General features: G+C 58.2%; 1 protein-coding gene across 1 annotated transcript in view; it reads right to left on the bottom strand.

Moving 5' to 3' along the window:
- The window catches only part of Chd5 (chromodomain helicase DNA binding protein 5), a 56,240-nt gene that overhangs the window by 14,933 nt on the left and 16,870 nt on the right, over window positions 1-24,437 (bottom strand). The window contains exons 4-25 of the mRNA XM_076863415.2: window positions 22,812-22,930; window positions 22,096-22,334; window positions 20,259-20,383; window positions 19,103-19,226; window positions 18,262-18,428; window positions 17,897-18,118; window positions 15,934-16,140; window positions 15,478-15,689; window positions 13,268-13,399; window positions 13,069-13,177; window positions 12,064-12,255; window positions 11,781-11,981; window positions 8,294-8,431; window positions 8,088-8,209; window positions 7,201-7,374; window positions 6,705-6,846; window positions 5,502-5,633; window positions 3,289-3,406; window positions 2,186-2,310; window positions 1,428-1,659; window positions 1,096-1,206; window positions 707-879 (exon numbers count right to left, since the gene is read on the bottom strand). Coding sequence (XP_076719530.2) covers window positions 707-879; window positions 1,096-1,206; window positions 1,428-1,659; window positions 2,186-2,310; window positions 3,289-3,406; window positions 5,502-5,633; window positions 6,705-6,846; window positions 7,201-7,374; window positions 8,088-8,209; window positions 8,294-8,431; window positions 11,781-11,981; window positions 12,064-12,255; window positions 13,069-13,177; window positions 13,268-13,399; window positions 15,478-15,689; window positions 15,934-16,140; window positions 17,897-18,118; window positions 18,262-18,428; window positions 19,103-19,226; window positions 20,259-20,383; window positions 22,096-22,334; window positions 22,812-22,930 — 3,516 coding nt within the window. The remainder of the gene's footprint in view (window positions 1-706; window positions 880-1,095; window positions 1,207-1,427; window positions 1,660-2,185; window positions 2,311-3,288; window positions 3,407-5,501; window positions 5,634-6,704; window positions 6,847-7,200; window positions 7,375-8,087; window positions 8,210-8,293; window positions 8,432-11,780; window positions 11,982-12,063; window positions 12,256-13,068; window positions 13,178-13,267; window positions 13,400-15,477; window positions 15,690-15,933; window positions 16,141-17,896; window positions 18,119-18,261; window positions 18,429-19,102; window positions 19,227-20,258; window positions 20,384-22,095; window positions 22,335-22,811; window positions 22,931-24,437) is intronic.

The raw sequence follows: 24,437 nt of genomic DNA, 5'->3' as shown, positions 1-24,437 counted from the left end.
AGTGGTCCAGCCAGGCCAGGTGCAGCCCCAGGCAAGGCTGGGAGGGGCTCAGTGGACAGGGCGGGAAAGGCCTGAAACCAGACCCCTGAACAGGCCTCTCTACAGGAGGTGGCAGTTCCATGTGTACATCCCAAATGTGCTGGGAGGAGGAGGAAGACAACAGCAAGGATGTGGCTGTATGGTCCTTCCCTCTACACCGCCTCAGCCTGTGGTGGAGGGCGACCCCAAACTAAGGCCGCAGTGGGGGTGCCTGACAGAGCGCGGCCTGATGAGCAGAGCACTAAAGAGGGAAGGTCCTTGTGGGTGGAGCAAGGCTGCAGGGCGGGGCCTGATGGGGGGGGCTGGGGCTGGAGGGAGGAGCTTGATGGGCAGAGCACAGGCTAGAGGTGGGGGGCCTGGTGGGTGGAGCAAGGCCACAGGGCAGGGCCTGAGGGACAGAGCCGGGGAGGAAAGGCAGGTCCTGGCTAGTGGGGCAAGGCCACAGGGCGGGGTCTGATGGGGTGGGGGCATGGGGCTGGAGGGAGGAGCCTGATGGGCAGAGCATAGGCTAGGGGCGGGGCCTGGTGGGTGGAGCAAGGCCACAGGGCAGGGCCTGATAGGCTAGAGAGCGGGCCAGGCAGGTGGAGCAAGGTGAAGGGCCGGGCCTGGCAGGGACAGAGTCAGGGCAGAGGATCACAGAAAGGCAGAGGCAGTCAAGGGACCTTACCACGCCATCCTCTTCGCGCACCACGTACTGCGCCACCTTGAAGGAGCTGAGGTACTCATTCATGTTCTGTAGCTCCGTGTCGTCGGTGGCATCCTGGTTCCGGTCCAGCAGCTTGGAGATGGCCGCATCATCATAGTGGATCACACTGCTGTCCTCCACGTCCTTGTTGTCACCTGAGCAGCAGATACAGTGCATTATGGGGACATAGGGAGTGTTCAAGCCCAACCTCTGGTCTCTTCCAGTCTGGGCCAAGGAGTAGAGCAACCCGTTGGGAGAAAACCTGGCTGTCACTTGCACAGGTGCAACAGCCCCACTCCCTGGGGGAGCATCAAGGGCACCCCCTTCACCAGGGGAGCAGCTCTGGGCTGGACTCAAGTGGGCCTCCCTACCTGGTGGGGTGCTGCCGTGTTTTTTCTTTGCGCTGGCAGCCAGGGCTCCCCCTTTGGAGGGCTGCACATCAGGGATAGGCGTTACAGGCCTCTGGCCCTGCGACATCATACCTGGAGGGCAGAGGAAGGGCGCTGATGTGGTGGCACAGAGGGGCTGCAGGGCTGGTGGGCAGTGGACAGATGCCACCCTGGCCCACTGAGGAAGGAGACACGGGCAGGAGCTGAGGAGAGGGAGGCTGTGCATGGTGGGACTGGTAGGGATCCTGGACAGGGGCTCCTCACGCAGGGTCACCCTTGAACCCCCACCAGACTCCTGTGGAAGGGAGGCCCACCCTCCACGTCGTCCTTGAAGAGCTCCTCGGTGCCGAACTTGAGGATGTCATCCAGCTCCTGCTTGGTCATGGACCCCGACTTGGAGCCCAGGCCCGGACGCACCACCAGGTGGGTGAGCATCATCTTGCGCTTGGCCACCTGCGTGATGCGCTCCTCCACAGAGGCCCGGGTCACGAAGCGGTAGATCATTACCTTCTTGTTCTGCCCAATGCGGTGGGCACGGCTGAAGGCCTGGGGAGACCTGGAGCTCAGTACCAGGATCTGAGCGAGGACGCTGGGTATGGGGTGGGGTGCCATGGGCCAGGGAGCTTCCCAGGAGTTCATAACCATGGGAGGGTCACCTGAATGCCCAGCCTTGTGTGGATGTGGCAGCCAGGCTGGGACTGGATGAAAATGTGCCTGGCAGGTGGAACTAACCGTGACCACAGGTGCGTGCAGGGGAGAGTGGTCTGTGTGCTGCATGGAAAGGGAGCCACACGGTGGTGGGCCATGGGGAGCTGCACACATTACAAACAAACAGCAACCTTTCAAGGGCAGCAAGGGCTAGTCCTGAGGGTGACAGGACAAACCAGGGTTAGCAGCCAGCTTGCTCTGTGCCTTGCACAACCCGGCCTTCTTGGGTCTGTTTCCTCCTCTGTGCAATGAGGGAGGAGTCGGGGCAAAGCCTCCACCGCAGGGGGAGGCCTAGGGAACTAGGGAGGAGTCAGGACCACGGTCAGGGGGTACAAAGGATGGGGGTGGCAGGGGGGCTATAGACCTGGATGTCATTGTGCGGGTTCCAGTCTGAATCGTAGATGATGACCGTGTCTGCCGTGGCCAGGTTGATCCCCAGGCCACCCGCCCGGGTCGAGAGGAGGAAGCAGAACTGCTGGGCCCCAGGGGCTGAGAAAGAGAGGCCAACAGGTGAGGGTGGGTTAATGGAGCCACCTGAGCAGGATGGATGGCAGGCAGAGGGTGGGAGGAGATATCATGGGCAGAAACCCCAGCAACAGGTCCCTGGCAAAGAAGCAGGACAAGACAGTGACCCCGTCACAGACGGGCAGCCATACCTGTACCCAGGGAGGCGGGAGGAGCCCACCTGCGGCCACTTAGGCCCAGACAATGAGCGCTCCGAGCTCTGGTCCAAAGGGAGGAAGCCAGAATGAGAAGGAAGCCAATTTTTAAAGTCCAGATGGGCAAAAACCAAACCAGCAGCCGGCAAATATCGGCAGAGCCCTCGAGAGGCCAGCAGCCAGGCCCTCGGAAGTCACACCCTCCCTGTGCGTCAGTGGCAGGCTCTGCTAGTAACTGGGCTTCATCTGGTGTCCACAGTAGAGGCTCAGCGTGCCAGTCAGACCCTCAGGACCAGCTTCATTTGAGGACAAAGGTGAAATTTCCCTCCCCCATCTGCCTTTCATCTTGTGCTTTTCTAACTCTGTTCAAAGTAAGTGTTATCAGGTGGATTCCTACAACCCCAACAGACTCCAAAAGGGCCGTTGGGACAAATCCTTTTAGCATTTAAAACTAAGAAGCCAGGCATGGCGGTGCACACCTACAATCGCAGCTACTCGGGAGGCTAAGAGGATCACAAGTTCAAAGTCAGCCTGGGCAACCCATCAAAACCCTGTCTCAAGATTAAAAAATAATAATAAGTAAAAAGGTTGGGGTGTAGCTCCGTGGCAGAGCTCTTGCCTACCATGTGCTGGCATGGGGTTCAATCCCCAGGGACCCTAGGAGAACACAGTCATGACCTAAGGACTAGTCAGCTTTCATCAGTCATTGTGGAGTCCACCCAACATTAGTTGGGTTCCAGCTAAGAACCTGGCCTGGAGCGGAGGCGGAAGTGGGGTCCTAGTCAGAACCCTCGGGTGGGGTGGGTACCGTTGAATCTGTCGATTGCTTCTTGCCGGAGGCCCCCGGTGATGCCACCATCAATCCGCTCATATTTGTAGCCCTCGTATTCCAGGAAATCTTCCAGAAGATCCAGCATCTTGGTCATCTACAGGAAGAGGGGGGCGTGAGGAGTGGCCACGGAGCCAGGAGCCCGCAGGGCCATGGATGGGGGGGGAGAGGGCAGCCCCCTGAGTAGGGAGACAAAAAGGACCCAGGCAGACCCAAGACAGGACTCTGGGGAACATGGCTGCCAACCCTCCAGCAGCCAGTCCACCCTCCACACCAGCCCAAACATGACCCTGAGCAGCAGCCTCCCCTGCTCATGCCCCTCAGAATGAAGTCCCAGCTCCTAAGCCAGCAGTCAAGGCTCTGAGGCCCAATACCCACTGCCCCCACAGACACTCCCAACCAGACTCTTCCCACAATACCCACCCCTACCCGCCTTTCTGCCTGGGGAACTCAAATATGGCCTCCTGTGACAGCTTCCCTGATGTCACTCTTCCCCAGAAGAAAGGCAGTTTCTGCTGAGCACCCACAACCCTGCTGACTGCCCAGCAGCCTTGAGATAGTTCAGCTGGATATGAAACTACCAGCAGGCACTGCCTCGGAACATGGAGATTTTGCCATCCTCTGTCACCTGTCACTGATGGACAGTCCTGGTCCTCTCCTTTGTCAGCCTCAGGTGTGAAGTGCTAGTTTCCCTACCAGGTGCCGAGGGCTTGGTTTACTGACATTGATCTTGCTGGAGCTCTAGGGCACACTTTAGATCTGAGACCTCATGTCTTTCTCCAAGTCCATAAACTCATCAAGTCTTGCTCTCCATGGTTCCCTGGCCCCTATCAGGTGATTGTTGGGGCCTCACAGGCTACCACCATGCTCCTTTTCTTGTCTTTGTCTAGCTACATCCTAGGAAGTTCCTCGGGACCAGGTTCTAATTCATCAGTGTTCTCTTCGTTGATGTAGAAATTTTACCCAGCCTGGTGAGGTGTTTTATTTCAGTGACTAAATTCCTCTGCAGAATCACCTGTGTGCTCTTGTTTTATTACCTCCTGCTTTCTCCTCAATAAATTCTTCTTCATTTATAGGTGTTGGTTAATCCATTAATTTTTTGAGGACCCTAAACATGTTTCTGGAAAGTCTTTTTCAGGCAATTCTATTGCTGTTTTGATGTGGATTCTAATTATGGTTTTGTGGGATGTCTTAACAGCCAGTTCCACTGTGAGTTGGGGAGTCTGGGTTTGCTGGCTCACTTGGACAGGAGGAGGCTGCCTCTGTGGGGCTCCCTCTGCACACATTTCTGGTGCTCTGACAGTCCACTCTACGTGGTCCCCGGCGGACTCTGCCAGATCAGGTCTCATGGGGGCAGTGGTGTAGGGGGAATGTGGATCCAAGTTCCAGTCACTGCCTGGTTCATCTCCAGACACAGGTTGCCTGCTTCCTTGGGACTCCAGCCCACTGCCCTCCTGGGGTGTGATCAGGGCGACAGACAGCAGCAGTTGTTTTTGCTTGACCTCTGTGCAGAGGAGCTGGATTCCACACTCTGGCTGTGAGCAGTGGCCTGGCTGGGCCTGACTTCCAGGGGAGATCAAACCATAGGATCCTGCAGGACCATCACTATGGCCTCCAACACAGAGCTGACTAGACTCAGGCAACTGTCTCAAAAACTCTTCCTCTCTAAAGTAGGCATTGAGAAGAGGAGCCAGATCATTGTTCGCTATACCCACATGGACCTAGGACCGAGCCTGATACACAGTGGCCGCAAATGAAGGAATGGAGGAAAAAGTGAGCCGACCTGAGGCTGAACAGCCCTGCCTCTCTGTGCCAACAGGAATGCTGCCAGTGAACCTCAGGATCACGCTGGAGAGAGGGGCGCCTGGAGCTGCCCCACTGTTCTCCCAAACCAACCCCAGGGCCCCCTAATGACAGGCCTGGCTGCAGGGGTGAGAGCAGAGCAGAGGAGGCGTGACAGGGCAGAGGGTGGGGCTGATCTTGACAGATGTCATCTACAGGGAGAGGGGCTCCTGAACTCTGCCCTCAGCCAGCCACCGGCTGCTTCCCGCCAGGGCACACAAGGGAATGATCCTCAATACCCAAGCCACATGGACCAGCATTAGTGCCTGAGGGCACAGGCAAGGCAGGCACTCAGCCATCAGGCAGGGTGCTCTCTGCAGGGTGTCAGCTGAAGCTCCTGGGTGGCCCACCTGAGAGAAGATCAGCACACGGTGCCCCTCATCACGCAACTTCTTGAGCATCTTCTGCAGCAGCATGAGCTTCCCCGAAGACTTCACCAGGGAGCTGCCATCATAGGAGCCATTGGGCAAGACAGGGGCCTCCTGGGGACACAGCAGAAGAGGGCCATGGTGAGCGTCCCCCCTGGCTTGGCACCCAGGAGGCTGCAGGGGACAGATAAGGGTCTAGCCATGGGCCAACTCCCTGTCTGCCCTGCTGAGCACAAAGCCCAAACCAGAGCTGGATCAACAGCACGGGATGGGCTGCGGATCACGTGGGCACTGGCTCCGGGCACCATGTTCCCAGGTGGGGCACAGACCTGCCAGCCCTGTCCTTGGTCTTGCTCCCTAGTTGGCACCTGAGACCTGAGATGTCAGGAAGCCAAGAGAGGGTGAAGCCACACCAGCCTTCCTAGCAGGAACTTGGCCTTGTCCCTGCGTTCACTGGGTACATCCAGCAGGGCAACCCTCTGACCCCAGCTGAGCAGGTTGATCAGAAAGTTACAAAATACTCTGCCACCTGAGTCTCACAACAAGGATCTCAGGCTGCCCTAGGCTGGGACACCCCAGGACAGACACCCCTGTCCAGCTCAGCAGAGTTGGACAAGGAGGAAGAACTGCAGAGGGTTCAAACTAGAACCCAATGGCAGGGATACTGGGTGGTGAAGGCTGACGTTCACCGAGAACGCCAGGCGCCAAGCTCCCTGCAAGGGTGTGCCGCATGCACGTGCTCCTCTGACCCTCAGCAGACCTCTTCCAGGCAGACACTGCTCCTGTCCCTATTTTACAGAGGAAGATGTTGGGGCTCAGGGAGGAGTTTTAACTTTCCTGAGGACATAGTGCTGGGGTTGAAATATATGGTTCCAGGGTTTAGCATCTCACCCATGGCTGTTGGACTCCCCCTGGGAGCTGGTGGCACACTCCTTAGGGACTGGGCACAGCCCTCAAATCCTGCCCTGGAGCCCTGGCACTAGGAAAGGAGGGGTCTTTGGGGTGACCTGGTGGCCCCTTGACTCTATGCATCATGGGGAGGGCCCAAGGGAAGGAGAAGACTGAGCCAGGCAGTGGACAAAGGCAGGTTTCAGAAACTTCTGGCATGAAGGGGACCCAGGCCACCTCCAGGTCTTCGGGGGAGCTGAGGGCCCAAGGGCCCAGGGCCCGGGTGCAGGCACCTACCACTGCAGCCACAGGGAAGAGGTAGGGGTGGTTGCAGCACTTCTTCAGGTCCATCATGATGTTGAGCAGGGACACCTGGTTCCCGCCCCCCTTGGAGTTCAGCGCCTCGAAGTTCCGCGTGAGGATGAACTTGTAGTACTTCCTGCAATGGACACAGGCAAGGCGCTCTGTGCACCCGGCCTCCGGCCTCCAAGGGGCTCACTCTGCCCCTCAGGGAGGCTGGGGCCCCTGCCAGGCAGCTCTGGCAGAGAGACCCTGTGGAGCCCCAGAGGTGGGGTCACCAGGGGAAATCACCCGGCAAATGGTCGGGTGCCAGACCCTGCTAGAACTCAGGCAGCACAGACACTGCGATCTGAGAAGAGCCCCAAGAAGGAAGGGTCGGCGAAGGTGAGCCCAGGCCTCCACCATCCCAGGGAGGGGCCCAGGAAGGCCAGCTTGGGGCCTTCGGGCGGGGCAGAGGCCGGTGACCCCCAGGTGGCTGAGCCCGGCCACGCACTTCTGCATCTGGCTCAGCTCCACGCGGACGATCAGCTCTGTCTTGGCCGGCATGTTCTTGAAAACGTCGGCCTTGAGCCGCCGGAGCATGTGGGGCCCCAGCAGATCATGCAGCTTCTTGATCTGGTCCTCCTTGGAGATGTCAGCAAACTCCTCCAGGAAACCCTCCAGGTTGCTGCAACACAGACAGGGCTGAGGGCCGGCAGCAGAGGCCCAGGACACACAGGCCTCTGCAGAGGAACTCAGGGTTAGGGTAAAGGGGCCGGGGCAGAGAGCTCAGGCAGCACAGGGCGTAGGGCAGGGGGCCCAGGCACTGCCCCAAGTAGCCGTCAGCAGAAGCCTGCGTCACCCACACGCCACAGCCCCCTCTTTCTGCCACACAGGATCTTTGCATCCTTGAGGCATCCTGGGTGGGAGCTCTCCAGGACTGTCAACCAGACGACAAACCAGCGACTGAGGCCAAGGGGTCCAAGGTTATGCAGCCGGCCAAAACCTGCTCCCGGCTCAACACCTCCTGATTCCAGAGTCAGCCCTCCTCACCCTGAGCCCTTCATTCTGAGCAGGAATGTGGTGTGGGTAACAAAAAGGCTGGGGAAGCAGGTTCCATCTCCACCCTCCCCTGCCCTGGCCTCTGCCTCCCATCACTGTTGCTCACATGGGTCACCTGAAGGTGGGGAAGAGGGCAGGGGACACAGACAGGAGCCCAGAAGGTGCCCTGGGGAAGAGCCTTCCAGGGCAGAGCTGAGGGGAAATCGCAGGCTTAGCAGCAGTTGGGACCCACCAAGCATGGCAGAGCCTGTGCCACGCCCCTCCTGCACCAGGACATCGATAACGTCCTCACTGTGCCCCAAGCACCTCCACCCCACCGGCCAGGCGCAGGGGACGCACTTGAACCTCTCTGGAGTCAGGAAGTTGAGGAGATGGAAGAGTTCCTCCAGGTTGTTCTGAAGGGGCGTCCCCGTCAGCAGCAGCTTGTAATCGATCTTGTAGCTGTTCAAGACCCTGAAGAACTGCGGGGAGCAGAGGGGCAGTCATGGGGGCACAAGGTGACCCCAATCTGAGTGGGCCCCAGCCGCACGGCCAGCACTGCCTACCTTGGACTGGTTGTTCTTGAGCCGGTGGGCCTCGTCCACCACGAGGCAGGCCCACTCGATGGAGCCCAGGATGGCCTGGTCGATGGTGATGAGCTCGTAGGAGGTGAGGAGGACGTGGAACTTGATCTGCACTTCTTTCTGCAGGGAAGAGGAACATTGGGGAGGAGGCAGCTGGGGGCTAGGCAGATCGATCTGCGAGGCAGAGTCAGGCTCCTGGAGCTCCGGAGCCTGGCCAGCCCAGGACAGGAGGGGAGACAGAGGGAGGCAGCTGAGGCCCAGAGGATAGAACCCGCAAGAGGGGAGTGCTGCAGACAAAGAAAACTCAACCCAGTTTCCCCTCCGTACCGTGGTTTCACACCGACAGATGCAGCCAACCTGGGTGGGAAGTATTTAGGAGAAATCCCGCACCTGTCATTATCCTTGCTGTTATGCCCTGAACAATCCAGCGTGGCACCACTCACCCGTAAGCAAAAGTCACAAGTGTCCTGTAAGTTAGCACTGTAAGAAGCCAGAGGTGATAGCGTATATGGGAGGGTGGGCATACGTCATATTTTATACAAGGGACTTGAGCACCTGAGGATTCTGGTGTCCTGTGGGCCCCAGAACCAGTCTCGGGGACCGTGTGGATGGCGGTGCGGAGATGACTGTTTAATAACAGGAGAGCTGCCGCTCACTGCTCAGGTGGTGTGGGGCCAGCCCTGCGCTTCTTCCTCAACTCTCATCTTATCCTCAGGAACTCTATGAGCTGAACTGTCATTGTCCCTACTTCAAGTTCACGGGATCTCAGGCTGGATAACTCTCCCAGGTAACAAATGACAGAGTCGGGGCTCAAACAGAAGAAAGAGACTCCACACTGGGGGTTTCATGCCTTGTATTTGCTGATGTGAAATTCTAAATCGTTTTAATATTGAGTTTGTAACTTGTAAAAAAAAAAAAAAAAAAAAAAAAAAAGAGTCCTGTGGGACGGTGGGACGTGGGCTGGAGCTGGGAGCTTCACTTGAGGTCCCAGGTGTGTGGGACGGGCCTCTGCTCCCCTGCCTCTGCTCAGTGACCACTGTCACACTTTGCTTGGGCCTGAATGCTGGTGGGGAGGGGGCTAGGTGCACATTCTATGCCCCAAGTTACAGGGTGGGCCCCCGGTGCCTTGAGGCTCTGCATTCACCCACTATCTCCAGACAAAGGGAAGGGGACATTAAATGCCTAAAACACAGAACGGCGGGTCAGACAAGCCCATGAAGAAAGGAAGAAGCAGTTCTCCTGCATTAGAACGAAGAGCTCTCACCCTGCACCGGGCCCCACATCCTGGCCAGTCCACACCCATCTCTCCCAGTGACAAGCGCCCGTGTGAGGGGATCAGAGGGGGCAGAGGGAAAGCTGGCCAGAGGCTTTGTACCAGCCCCAGCCTCTTGAGCTGGGACCTTGATCAGCTTATTCCCAGCCCCAGCCCCAGGCCCCTCACCCAGGTCAGTGAGGACAGGCACGAGGACTGGAAGAGCTCACTCTGTTCCTCACAAAGTCAAAACCAGAATGACCCCGTGGTCCTGCAACCCTGCCCTGAGTACACCCCCAGGGGAGGCGTGGATGGAGACGGAGAGACAGCGGGACAACCAACGTCCTCAGCACTGTTCCTGACGGCCAGGCGGAGAAGCAGCCCAAGGGCCCGTCCACAGATGAAATAAAACACAGTCCGTCCACCCGGTGGGGAACACTCAGCCTGAAAACAGATGGCCACTCTGACCCAGGCCTCACAGTGGATGAACCCTGAAGGCCTTCTGCTAAGGAGTCACGCTGTACGACTCCACCGGCCTGACGCTCCTGGAGGAGTCAGAGTCTCGGACACAACGCACGAGGTGGTTGCCGGGGCTGGCAGGTGTCGGATGGGCCGTCGGTGTTTAGTGGAGACAGCTTCCATTCTGCCAGGTGGAAAGGGTTCTGGAGATTGGTTTCATGATAACGTGAACGTCCTTAACACTCCTGAGTATGTACTCTTAAATGGTTAAAATGGTAAATTTATGTGCATTTTACCACAATTTTTTAATAGAATAAGGGAAGAGCTGAGGGCAGTGGCCATGCCTGCAATCCCAGCAGCTCAGGAGGCTGAGGCAGTAGAATCACAAGTTTAAGGCTAGCCTCAGCAACTTAGTAAGGCCCTAAACAACTTATTGAGAACCTGGCTCAAAATAAAAAATAAAATGGGCTGGAGATGTGGCTCAGTGGTTAAGCGCCCCTGGGTTCAATTCCTGGTTGAAAAATATATAAAATCATTAAGTACACAAAACAAAAAATATATAAAATAATAAATAAGGGAGTGAAGACTTTGAAATGCCCAGCCATAGCCAGACCCCAGAGGGAGCTAAGGGGGGATTCTTTGTGACCCCCCAGGCTCATAGGCTCATCTGTCTAAAAAGCCACCTTGGGATCACTGATCTAGTTGTGGTTCCTTCAGCAGACAGTTTCTGAGCCTCTCCTAGGAACCTGAATGGCTGCTCAGAGACCATCAACGAAGCCAAGACAACACATTCTGGAGGGGCTGGGAGACACTGCCAGCCCCCAGCACGGGAGCTAACATGAGTGCTGATGTTTAGCTGGGGCCTGCCGATGCACCGCCTTTTTCTGCTCAATGTGTGGCCAAGGTACCAGAAGTTGGTACATCCGTGTCAGCTATGACTTTGTTTCAAATGCAGAATCTCACTGGGGATTTAGCTCAGTGGTATAGCACTTGCCGAGCAAGGGCAAGGCCCTGGGTGCAATCCCCTGGGTTCAATCCCCAGCACTGCAGAATAAATAAATAAATAAAAGTCCTAGTAAATCGAATGCAGGATCTCGGCCCCCTCCTCCTAACAGGAGCTGTTGGCTCAGCGCCTGCCCTAAGACAAACCCCTGGGGGTTAGCAGTATGGAGTCAGGAGGCCCTGCCCAGCTTTTCCTAACCATGACCCTCCCAACAGCTGTGTAAAGGGGTCTGTTAGCCCCATTTTTCTGAGAAGACTCTAAAACACAGAGAGACCCAGCGACTTGCCGGAGGTACACCGATGGTGTACAGGGTTGAGCAACGTCTTCCCTAAACTCCAGTCCACCTAGAAGCTTTCTTGCAAACGGGTCTTTGCGGGTCTCTCTTGGCAGTTAGTTGAGGTCATGCCGGATCAGGTGGTTGTGTGAGCACTGTGATTGGTCTCTTTATAAGAACACAGAAGTCAGACACAAAGGGGAGAAAACCAGGTGACCAGACCAAGACGAGGGACGAGGGATGCAGCCCTAAGCCAGGGACAGCACCAGAGGCAGGAAGCAGCAGGAAGGCTGGATCCTCCCCTAGAGTCTTCACCGGGAAGCCAGCACCTCTGTTTAAGATGCTAGTACCAGCCGGAAGTCTCCTCTGCAGAAGCCCTGTGCCAGCCTGCACCTCACCTCCACGGGGCAGGGAAGGGGCACACTGCAGGGCTTCTGCGCCCCAGGGAGACCAGGCACCTTCCGGGGACAAGGACGCTCACCTTCATGCGGAACACTTTCTTCCCGCTCCGAATGGCATTATCCTCAAAGGAAAACTCGTTCTCGCGGATCACAGAGCGGCTCTCCTTGTCCCCTGTATAGGTGACCACGTAGAAGTCGGGGGCCCACATCTCGAACTCACGTTCCCAGTTGATGATGGTAGACAGGGGCGCACTGACCAGGTAGGGCCCCTTGGAGTGGCCCTGCCAAGAGAGACTGAGGCAGTGAATCTGTGTGCCCAGAGCTGGCGCCGGCCTCTGCCCACCCACCTGCCAGCATGCCCACCTCTTTGTACAGGGAGTACAGGAACACGATGGTTTGCACTGTCTTGCCCAGGCCCATCTCATCGGCCAGGATGGTGTCAGTGCCCTGCGCCCAGGAGAAGCGCAGCCAGTTGAGGCCCTCCAGCTGGTAGGGGTGCAGTGTGCCACCTGTGGAGTCGATGTACCATGGCTGCTTGTCGAACTTGACCGTGGGCTGTGGGGAAGGGAGAAGTGCAGACACGCTGAGTCCTGGGCCACGGGGCCCACCCTCCAGGCTCTGCACGGGCAGCTGCTCCTCCCTGGAGCCCTCCCGCTCCTCCCTGCTGCCCCAGCCCTTCCTCAGGCCTCAGCTAGAAGGCCGGCTCCCTGCCTGGCCTCTCTGCTGCCACAGGTCCGCCCCAGCTGGCCCTGTACTTCTCCGTCCAGGGACATCTGATTGTCGCATTCTCTGTGACCCACGTTGTCAAGACCCCCCCCCCCAAATCCTGCTCCCTGCTTCCCAGATGCCCCACACAGTGCCTCTGACGCTGGGGCACTTGTCCCTACTGTTGGGTGAGTGACAGCATGAATGTGGATCTGGGGACTCTCAAGGCTGCCAGAACCACCGCCTCCACTTGACCCAGGACATCACCTGGGCCCTTCGTGCTGTGGCTGCAGGCACCTCTCTGATGAAAGTTCTCCTGAGGGACGAGACCCACCGCCTCTCCCACACAGCTCACACCCTGCTGTGCGTCCCTGCCCAGGGCCCTGGGAAAAGATTATTCTGGAACAGGGCTCAGGGCTCATTAACCCCCCAGTGCCACCCAAGGGCCAGGCACTGTTAGACACCCCAGGGAGCTCTGCTGAATGCACCGGCCAGCGCGCCTCGCAGGTAGGCATGGTGTGTAACTGGCACGCCAGCTGCCAGGCTGTGGGCATGTGGGTGAGTCCGAGCACATGAGGGTCCCGAGAACGCGCCCTCCTCCACAGCCAAGCCTGGGCCAGGGAGCCCCGGCCATCCTACCCTGCTGCCCCGCTCTCAACTCACGTCCACAATGGGCGTGTCTGGCGGCTTCTCCTGCTTATCATCCTTCAGCTTCTTGCCCTTCTTGATCAGCCGCTTGGGCAGTCTGGCGTCCTCTCCCAGCATCAGCTCCCTGGGAAAGAGCGTGGGTGCAGATGAGCTGAGCTCAAGTCAGGAGGGGGACCCAGCGGCCCACACCTGGTGGCTGGATCCCGCAGCCCACCTGTGGCCCCAGTAGGCCTGCTTCAGGTTGTCATAGTAGGGGATGTCGATGTCATCAATCTCCCAGGTGCACTGGTCATAGGGCAGGTCTTTCCACTTGATCAGGTAGTGGACATCCCCCTTTTTGTCAAAGCTGCAACACAGCAAATAGATGGTGAGGGAGGGGCAGCCACTCCAGGCAGTGGCCACTGTGTGGGCCGATGATACAGGGGGCCTCACATGATGCACAACCACTTGTGCTAGTGGTCCCCTGGGATTCTGGGCCCACCCAGGAGGAGGGTGCCTGGGCAGTGGCTCCAGAGAGGTACAGCAGCTTGCCCAAGGACACACAATAGAAGAGGGTCTCTGATAAGTGACAGGCTGGAAGAGGAAGGGTCACTGAGGAGTCAGGAGCAGCATCCAGAGTCCTTTCCAGCCTCTGCTGCAGGGATGAGTCACATCCAGTCACAGGCTGGACACAGGAACTCGGAATCTCTGTTACAGAAAGTTCTCTCCTCTGTCTTGTCTGTTTTCTAACTTTAAAAACCCAAAGGACTGGAAAATGCAATGTCTTAAATAAAACTGTATTTAAAATTGGGGGAAAAACAAAAGAGCAGTATCCATCCCAGGTGAAGGGCCTTTCTCTAAAAAGCAGGCAAAGATGCAATTCCCACAGGTGGCATGGCCTCTTCCAAAGAGCCCCAAGGGCACGGGACCTGATGCACAAGCCCAGAAGCACACAGATTGATTCTGGCCAACAGGAGGATCCTCAGGAACTTCCACCCGAGTAGATCAGGTGACCAGGCCAAGGAAACACAGCTGGGCTGGGGGGCCGTGCACCCCTCAAGGGCAGTGGCCAGGCCAACAGGTGGATGAGCAGTGCTGCAGCTGGCCTGGACACCATCAAGAAGCAAGACCAATCCCAGTCACCATGGAAACCAGTGGATTCTTTTTCAGCAAATAATTGGTTGGTACATGGACTCCAGGGAATAAGTCCAGGGGAGAGTTACCTGTTCCACGTTGGAAGCACAGAGGAAAACTGCTTTTAACATGCAATTTAACAAAGGTAGACGCTGTGGGGCTCAGGCTTCTCTAGATACTGACCCTCAGTAAGGGCCACTCTCAGTGAAGTCTGGAGACAGGCGGGGGCACTTCACAGTCAAAGGGAGGAGCCTTTTCAAGTTCCACAGCCTCTCCGCCCTGAAGGCCACCCCAGCAAGGCCTCTGCAAGCTCCTTCAGTCTGACAGCAGCCCACTTCATAAGACAGACAGGCACAGGGAGCCCACAACCACGAATCCCAGAAAAATGGGGAGCTGGGGTGGAAATGGAGCATGTAGCACCCAGCAGCTGACTATCAAGACACTACCCAAGGCACGCAGGGCAGGAACAGCCACCGGATCCTGAGCCCCTCAAGGGCAGAGCCACTAATTCAGGGCGCAAGCAGGGAGTACAGTACTCCAAGCTGGGTCCCCCTCCAAGGCCCCCTGGTGGCCACCACCTGCTTCCTAGTACCTGAGCTAGAGAATCTGCAGGTGCTGCCACTGTCCACCACGTGGAAGCCAAATGTTCTCTCAGAACCCTCGGCCTCCTCATCCTGGCCTCCTGCAGCCTACGGTCACCAAGTCATCTGGAGAATTCCCAGACTGCTCAAATAAGCTGCCACAGGGGCACAGAGGTTAGCACAGTGGCTAAGAGAGTTATCCTACCCCCAGATGCACCTGTTCCCTCTGCTCTGCCACCTGTTGTGAGGCTTGGGACACTGATTTAACCTTGCTGGTCCCCCACACTGCCCGATGTTGGCTGCTGTGATAAACGTGGAGAACGCTAAACCCCTGCACCCTAGCCTTTCTGGTCCTCAAAACCCTCCTGTGGGCATCCAGCTGACTCAGCGGGATCCCGAGAATGCAAGCCTCCCCAACCCCATTTCCGCTCTGTGTAAGGTTTACAGGCTGGTTGTCAAGTTCCTCTTTTCTCCATATGACTCTGCCACTGCCCTCTACAAGCAGGTACAAGTGTATCCTGGGCAGAGAGCCCTTCTAGCTGGACAGTCAGATCACCAGCAGCGGGGAGCCCGTGGTCTCTTCCTCCTGCCCCACTGCACCCATACGTGGCTCTGAGCAGCAGCCCCAAAGGGTCCAGGCTCCCAGCCCTGTGCCCATCTTACAGAGTGAATGGACCACAGGTGTCCACCTCCAGTGAGGCTCAGGGCTGTCACCACCCAGGGCACACACCTGTGGTTCAGGATGCGATGGATCATCATCCACTCGGGCTTGATGCCATAGCGGTAAAAGCGTTCCTCCATCTTGGCGTACAGAGGGTCCTTGTTCTTCCTCTTCTCGCTCTTGCCGTCCTCATCACCAGAGCCATAGTCAAAGGGTGGCGGCTCATCCATGTCATTCTTTCTTTGGTAGTTGCGATACATCACCGTGTGGTATAGCTCCAGCTGCTCACAGAGCCCGGCAGTTACCAGGGAGGAGGTGGGCTGTGTCTTTGTGTCCCTCACCCAGCTCCCTACTCCCAGCCCTGATCCAGGCAGGACGACCCTCCCCCTCAGCTGCCCACTCCCAGCAATGCCCTTCCCCCAGTGGGTGGGCACTGTGTGTCAGCCCCTTCCTCATCATCCAGGAGGGCCAAGAGTCTCACACCAGGCCATGCCTAGCACAGCCACACCCGCCCACGTGCCTCACCTGTAGCTCCTTCACCCAGGAGCAGTGCCAGTAGGAGAGCCCAGCCCACTTGACAAAGAACTCTCTCTCTGGGATACCCTCCAGGGGCTTGGGTGGGGGCATTCCCGGCTCCACATCTGGTCCTGGCAGTCCCACCGTGAAGGGAGCCGGGGGCTCTGTCCACCTCCAGTGTAGGATCCGCTGGACTTTGCCCTTCAGTGGGGGACACTGTGGACACAAGAGGGTCCCCAAGTTCAGGGCTTAGGCACAGGGCTGCACCCCAGGGCTCCCACAACATCAGGCTGTCACACAGACTCCCTCCAACCAGATGCAGAGTCCCCAAGTCAGAGGAATACCACAGTGACTCCACGGCACCCACCCCTGTCCACGGGAACCAGCACATGCTGTGCCTGCAGGAGATGGGCAACAATGAGTCCATGTGCGTCCTTTGCACTTGACTGTGAGCTTCCTCACACCTGGAAAACCTGAGCCAGGTGAGGAGATGGCCATACACACAGGACAGATGGAGAAAACGTGGCGCACTCAGCAAGGAACAGCGGAGCAGGGAGCAGAGCCCAAGACTGCAGCGTTCCCCCACTTATGGGTCCTCCCACTGCCCATTCCCTGCCTAAACCCACCTGAAACCATGCCACATCATATCCTGACCACAAGCACCTGTGGGGACAAGCTCCTGCCTGGCACTGAAGGACAATGCAGCTCTGTCCCCTGCCTCACCCCAGGCGGGGCTGCAACCATCCAGGCACTGTGTATCTGAGCTGGCTGGGTCAGAAACCCAGTCTCCATCAGCCCAGAAACATACTGGGGTCCTGATGGACGCTGGGCTCCAGGGAATTGCTGGCTGGCAGAAGTGAGAATGCAGGGGCCACAGATCCACCACCTGTGCACTGAGCACGCTACCCTGAAAGGGCTCTGAGCAGCCCTGGCCCTTGCAGGAGGCAGTTCTGAGCCACAGCTGGGCTGGGGCAGAGATTGTGCATGTCAAGAGACAGCTCTGCTGGAGGGGGCAGGTCCCACCCCTGGCACCATTTGTCCACATATCTTTGTCAAGCCACCTGGGGTTAGGTACAGCCCTGAGTCTGTTTTCTCATCTTCAAAATAGGGCCTCACCCTCCTCCACGTCTAGAACTACTGTGGTGCCAACCACATAGGAAGGCTTTCGGGTACACACTGCATGCCACAAAGCCCCACAGCCAGCCTTGCTTTAGCTTAGTGAGAGCAAAGGCCAAGGAGCAGAGTAGGAGAGGAGACGGGGAGTCAGGTAGGACCAGCCTCCTCCACTGGCTCTGGTAGGTAGATGGGACACCTCCTTGCCCAACCCTGACCTACCTCCATCCCTACCCTACAGGGAAGGACCTGGACAGAACTAAGCTCCTGCCACCTCTCATCACAGGGGGTTTTGCAGAACAGCTAAGAAGGCTGCCCCTGTCCAACAGGGCTCCCAGGCTCCTATGCAACACAGACACACAGGCACAGACACAACACAAGCCCAGGTACACAGTGGCCAGGGCTAGCCACAGCACAGGCAGGACCACAGGGCAGGGAGGCCCATCACTTGGGGAGGCAGTGAGGGGAAGCACTCCCGCCTCCCTGCAGAAGCTGGGGTTTAAGCGTCCCATTACCCCAGTCTTGGGACACAGCCAGGGCCAGGGTGGCTCTAAAGATCTGGGTCTGAGTGGACAGTTCTGCAGCTATGTGGCCCTAAGTCACTTCACTTCCTTTCCTGAGCCTCAATTTTCTCCTCTAAAAATGGGCATAACAAAAGCCTGGCTCTTGAACGCTCAGTAAGGCTAAGGGAATGAGGTCTGTGCCAAACACTTGGGGCAGAGTAAACGCTCGCTGACGGGCAGCTGCGAAGAAAGGGCATTCAGAAGCCACACAGGCCCGGGGGCGGGGCCTCGAGCAGGGTGGGCGGGGCGGGGCGGGGCCTGCGGGGCGGGGCGGGGCGGGGCGGCGTAACACTCACAGTACAGCGCGGGCAGAGCCATTCACCGTTTGGGATCTCGGGCAGCGGCGGGTTGAGGCAGTGCAGGTGGTAGGAGGAGGGACAGGCGTCGCAGCACAGCAGCTCGCCGCCGTCCTTGCACACCCGGCAGAACTCCATGTGGTCGTCCTCCTCCTCCTCACAGCCGCCCTCCTCCTCCTCCTCGTCGTCATCCTTCGGCTCCCACTGGATGCCCTCCTTCTCCTGGAGGGGTGTCCAGGTGGAGGCACCTTGGGCCGGGTCCCCCAGCTCCCGGCCCGACTCCCCCCCCACGGGTGATGGCACCGGGTCCAAAGAGCCAGGTGCCGTCCCTGCCCTCCCCTGCGGCCGCCTCTACCGGGGCTTACGCAGTGCGGGCAGCTCCACTTGCCCTCGGGAGCCTTCTCCAGCTCCGGGTCGAGGCAGACGAGGTGGTAGGCCCGCGGGCAGGTGTCACACAGGATGATCTCCCCCCCCTGCTGGCACACCTCGCAGTAGTCCTGGTGGTCCGTCTCATAGCCATCACCATCGTCAACTGGAGAGGGGGAAAAGGCAGCAGTGGAGGGGCCGACCCCCTAGTGATGCACAACCATCTCCATCGCCCTTGCCTGACAGGTATTCAGTAGGTGCTTAATAGATGCTGGATGGATGAATTGGTGAGTGTGTGGACAGGATGGGGTGAATGGGTGGGGGGGTGGAGGAATGGTTGGGTGGGTGGGTGGGCCTATGGAGTGAACAAATGCTGGGGATGGCTTAGGTAGGAAAAGCGAAGAGATGGATGGAAGACAGATATAAGGAAAAGGAGAGAAAGGTGGATGGAGGAACAGAAAAATGGATGGACAGAAAGATAAAAGAGAGGGAGGAAAGGTGGGACAGAGGGATGAAACTAGGGAGTGAGAGGATGAAGGGGTGTTGGTGGGTAGGGAAAGGGGTGGGTGACAGGGTGGCCAGTGGATGAGTTTCTCCAGCCCTACCTGCCAGCGCAGACCCCTGGTGGTTCACACCAAGGATCCTATTTCTTCCTCAGGACACCCCTCTCTTGTGATAGAAGAGACCAGGGCAGTTGAGGAACAACAGAGCATCTTCCTGGCCAATACCAGGGGAGGCTGAGGTCTGAGGATGCCTCCCCACGTCCCCAGGGGAGGCTCGGCAATGCCCCCATATCTACCAGGAGGGCCTGACAGCCCTGCAACAGGAAGCCCCACTCACTCCTCCTCTTCTTGCGCCGCCTTTTGCTCTTCTTGCCCAGGGCTGCAGAGCACTCAGAGCGCACAGAGGAGCTGTGGATGCTGGCACTATCCAAATCCGACTCCTCCCGCTCATCTTCCTCACTCTGCAGATGAAGGGAGGGGCCTCTGAGCCAGGGATACCCAGGGCTCATCCAAGGACTTTGCTTGCCTGGATTGGTGGGGTGGGGTGATGAAGGGCCAGAGGAGGCTTTGGAGACTGCTCCCTGGGGTTCACATCCCCCACATCCAGATAGAAGCCTCATGCCATAGCCCAGCCCACTGGCCCAGCTTGATGTCCACCCACCCACTGAGCCCTGCTCTCCAGCCCCCAGACACTTCCACATTTGCACCTCCACACCACTCCCCAGGCCCTACCCTCCATCCTGCCAAACTCCCTGCAAGGGGCAGACCTAAGGAACCCCCACCCAAGGAGTCTCCCCAGACCTCTCCTTGGCTGAACCCACAGGCCAGTGCTGAGCCAGGTGTGGCGTGGCCTGTCTGCACGCTCTCTCCCTAGATATGCCTGCTGGACACAGCAGGTGCTCATCAAGTGTTTGCTAAGCTGACCTGGACCACCGGGTCTGGGGTGGGCCATCCCTTCTGCTCCATATTCCCCTTCAGAGCAGCTAAACTCAACAGCTTCCAACTTCCTCTCACCTTGCAGGGCTGAGGTGAGGGGAAAAAACTCTCCACACACAGAGAAGGGAGCGAGCAAGGCAGAGACACTGGCTTGGGCTCTGACCCTGGGGTCAGAGCTTAGCCTAGACCTACATACTACCTCCCTGGGCCCCACCCTCCCAGTGTACCCTGCTACCTGGATGGAGCCGCAGCTGTGGCAGCAGGAGCCAGAGATTGTGGGCTGGGGAAAGTTCCTGCCCAGAGCCCAAGCTAGAGGGGCCCTTGGAAAGATCCAGCCTCTACCCCACCAGAGCCACAGGAAAAGCCCAGCAGGCATGCAGGTAGAATGGAGGGGGAGGGGGCCCAGCCCCCAGCCGGCTTAGGAGAATGAAAGGAAAGCCCACTGTCCTCGGTCCCCCGGGCCCTCCCCAGCACACACGCACATACACACATTCACCCATCTGCATGCACACGCACACATGCACCCACTTAGTATGCATGCCCACAAACACACTCACCGAAGAGCCCCTCTTCCTCTTGCCACCAATACCCCCAAAGCGGAACTTGAGCCCAGCCACCTTCTTCCCCTTGCCCTTCTTCTTCCCGTCTTTGGAGCCTTTAATCTTCTTCCTCACTCCAGGCCCTGAGAACAAGGGTCATGATCACCAACTGCCACTTCATGAGGTGACCCAATGAGGTTTTACCATCTCCCTTTTCAGAGGAGTCATGAGGGCTGGGGACACAGGGAGTGTCCCAGCAGGGTCACACAGCAGGGAAAGGGAAAGCCAGAGATTGATCTGACCCACGTTTGTCTGCCAGGCCAAAGCACTGGCCCTCTGCCAAGAGCCCCTGCCCCTACACTGTCCCCACCCCAGCCAAGGAAGCCCCTGTCCGCCTCAGCAGAGCCACCAAAGGCACACCCACCCGCCTGTGGTCCATGCTTATCCCCCAGAGCTACATCCTGAGGCCAAAAGCCCTTCCTACAAGCAGGCAGGGCAGGCCCCTCCCACAGCTGCCCCCCAGGGAAAGGCCGGCAAGTTGAAGCTAGCCACGGGGCAGTGAGCACCCCCAGTGGCCCAACCCACTGCCAGGAGAAGCAGAGCGGGAGAGGTCCAGCAGCGGGATTCACACATAGGTGGCTTTACCCAAGGCCCTCTTCTGGCCACGCTCGGGACGGGACTGGGATTCCCACTGCTCCCTCCCTCTGTGATGCTACAAAGAATCTACTTCAACAGCTCAGCTGTGAGGCAGTAGCTCCGGGAATCAATAGCTAGGCAGCTGGAGCCCCAGAGGAAATAAGTGGATGGGCAGGTGGTGGATAGGCCAGGCCCTTCCTGAGGTCCTGGTGACAAGGGTCAGGCAGGACAAGGTGCAGGGTCAGACCCATGTCACTTGCCTACCAGCCCCCTCCAAGACCTGGCAAAGGGGTGCCAGGCACAGCACCACGGCCTTGTCCCAGAAACCAATGCTGCTTTTTTTATATATACCTTGGATTTAACCCAGGGGTGCTTTACCACAGAGCCAGTCCTTTTTATTTACTTATTTAATTCTGAGACAGAGTCTTCTCTAAGTTGCTGGGAGCCTTGTTAACTTGCTGAGGCTGACCTCAAACTTGTGATCCTCCTGTCTCAGCCTCTCAAGTCACTGAGATTACAGGAGTACACCACCTCACTCAGCGACCAATCTCCTTGGGGCTGAAAACCAGGGTCCCCAGATCTCCTCAACCCCCACTCCCATCAAAAACCAAATCAGCATCCAGGAAGGCTGAGTTACTGGAGATGGCACTAGGGAGCACCCTGGGAGACCAATGTCCCCAAACCCAGGAAGCCAGAAACCTCCACCCAGAATGCCTCCTCCCTGGGGCACTTCAAGTCTCACAGGGCCCTGCTGCCCTCTTCTCCTGTCCACGACCCCTAGCCCTGAGTCAGATTGGATCTGCACCCCCTTCCTGGACTCCAGTCTGACCATACCAGTCCCTTACTCCCAACTCCCGTACCTCCCTGGATCCTAAAGCCAGAGGGGGCAGGGAAATGATCCTCTAGCTACCCGCAGGCCTGGAGAAGGACTGTGCCACAGTGGCGCCCAGAGGAGAGGTCAACAGGCTAACCCTGGCCACCTCCAACTCCAGCCTGCCAACTCCCAGAAGCCCAGGACACTCGGGCCTCCCTCCTTCCTATGGCCAGGCACTACCTCCAAAGCTCTGTCCCCATCATTCCCGTTCCTCCCTACCCCACAGGTAGACAGGACCAAGCTCAATGCCACATGGCCGCAGAGAAAGAGCAAGTCAGCCCAAACCCCCTGGTAAGGAGTGCCCAGTTGCCCAGCAGGGCATGAGGCCCCCACCTGCAGTCTTACCCTTGCCCTCTTTGGTCTTAGCCTTGCGGATGGGCACTGGCTGGGGCACCTGCTGGGGGCTGATGGCCAGTGGCGGGGCGATGGTAACCGTCTCTACGGCTGCGGCCACAGCCGCCGCAGCTGCTGCCGCAGAGCTGCCCTTGAAAGGGTTATTGGCACTGAATTCCCGCCACTTGGCACCTAGGACCGTCATCATTTTGGACATGGGGATCTTCGGGTTCCTCTTGGCAATGAGAGGCCTGTGTTGGGAGAAACAGCCAGGACATGAGGGCAGAGCCGTCCCTTCTCCCAGCCCCGCAGCCTCCAGCAGCAGCCCCATGTTCCCTGGCTAGCGAAATCAGGTAGAAAGGAGGACAGGGAAGTGCAAAGCCAAGACAAGAGTCCACCCCAGACACTCCTGTTCCCTCCTTCACAGCTGGTGAGTGGCTAACCAGTGTGTAGACCCCGCAAGATCTGAGGGGACAGAGGGCGCTGCAGCAGGCATCACCCAAGAGGAAGAGACAGGAGGACCCAGGGCAGGCCAGCCAGGGGAGGCCTGACCACCTGTTAAAATGAAGGGGAGGGACAGGACCCTCCCCTGCCAGCCCTGCAGGTCAGTGGTTGGCCTGACAGCCCTCATCCTGGGCTCTGCCTCTCTGTCCCCACCTCTGACTTGGTTGCCCCCCAGGGGACAGGCCCACAGATGCCCAGCTGCAGCATCCTGGACCCCAACCCACCGGAGGAACTGGCTGAAGGCCTTGTAGTTGGTTAGCGTGTGGTAGTCCTCCTCCGAGAACAGGTAGTCCACATCGTCCAGGCCCCACTCCGCCATAAGCTGCCCCGAGGACTTGGGCTCCTAGGGAGACAGAGGCCAAAAGTGGGTCCCCCAATCTGCAACCCAGATTCCCCCAGTGCGGTCCTGTTTGGCCCCTGAAAGGACAGGGTCAGGTTCTAAGGACAGGAAGGCATGTCCTGGCCTGGGTAGGGCATGGGTCAACGGCCTGTCCAGGGCAGAGCTGAGAGGGTCCTTTAGCCAATGCTTCACTTTCTGGATAGGACACGGAGACCAAGGAGGTGTAGAGACACCCAGCCAGCTCTCAAAGAGACCCATCCCAGGGGTCAGATGACCAGATGGCCACGCTGTCCCATGCAGGCTGTGATTGGACTGGGAGTCCTGCAGAATAGGGCTGAGGAGCCCTAAACAGCTCTGCACCTGCCCTTAGCCATGAGGATACCTAGCCTGAGCTCTGCGGACCCCACAGAGGCAGAGAGGGGTGCACAGAAACAGCCACCACCGGGGCCCACACCCTAGGATTCCCACCTCTCAGTCTCAGGGCCCTGACTCCGTATACCCCTGTGCTGCCTTCACCCGGGGTCTGCTCCTGCAGTAGAAAATCCCCAGGTGGTACATGGTCTCCCTGGCCCCCTGGAGCTGAGGACCAGGCCTGCCTGGCCAGCACTGCAGAGCAGCTTGGGAACCTGGCTCCAAGAGAGCTGGACACCCTCCCATGACCAACCTGTCCCTACCATCCCTTCAGCCCACCCCCAGGAGAGCAGAGCGGGCATGGATGACACTGTTGGGGGACCCTGAACTGCTCCCTGAAGTCAGAACTGTCAGCCCCTCAGCTATCACCAGTCGCAGATGACTCACAACACACCCACTGACTAATGAGAGCACTCAGTGTCGGGACGCCCCCGAGAGAGCTGCCCCTCCCTCGGCACCTCCCAGCTTCAGTCATTCCCACCGGTGTTTCCGCCCCACAGCGGCTGTACTATTATCTATGGAGCATTCATCTTTATGCTGTGGGGCTCGAGGAGCAAAGCCCTCCTGGTGACTCAGGGTCATCCTCCAACACCGAGAGTGGAGGTCCAGAGCCCCCAGAGGACGCCTGAATCCCAGGGGGTGTGAGGCTGAGCCTAAGGCCATGGCTTGTTTCCCATGTTTCCGCACATTCATAGGAAGCCACTCGTCCCCCAGGAAAGCAAGACCATTCTCTGCAGCTGCTCTGCTCCAAGTTCAGCAGGAGACTTGGGGAATGCCCACTGGCTCGGGCAGACTTGCAGAGCAAGCTAGGAACAAGGTTCCCTTCCCACCCTAAGCGGGGCTGGCCAGCTATTGCTGGCAGCGAAGACTCCACTTTGTCCTGCTCCAAGCAAAGGTTCCTGACACTCAACCCGAGCTCACGCTGTCACTCTCCCCAGAAACAGGGGCAGACGCATGCAGGCAAGCCACTGCCAAGAGCAGCCAACACATCAGCAAGACACGCAATTTCTTCCACCAGCTCCTAAATCTGCCCATCGTTATCTCAACACGTCTCCAGGATGCCTGGCCATTGCACATCTCAGACATGGTGTCCAGTGTC

This window comes from Callospermophilus lateralis, chromosome 7 (genome assembly GCF_048772815.1).
Source record: "Callospermophilus lateralis isolate mCalLat2 chromosome 7, mCalLat2.hap1, whole genome shotgun sequence".
NCBI classification, from domain to species: Eukaryota; Metazoa; Chordata; class Mammalia; order Rodentia; family Sciuridae; genus Callospermophilus; species Callospermophilus lateralis.
This window is presented reverse-complemented; position numbering and strand designations above follow the sequence as displayed.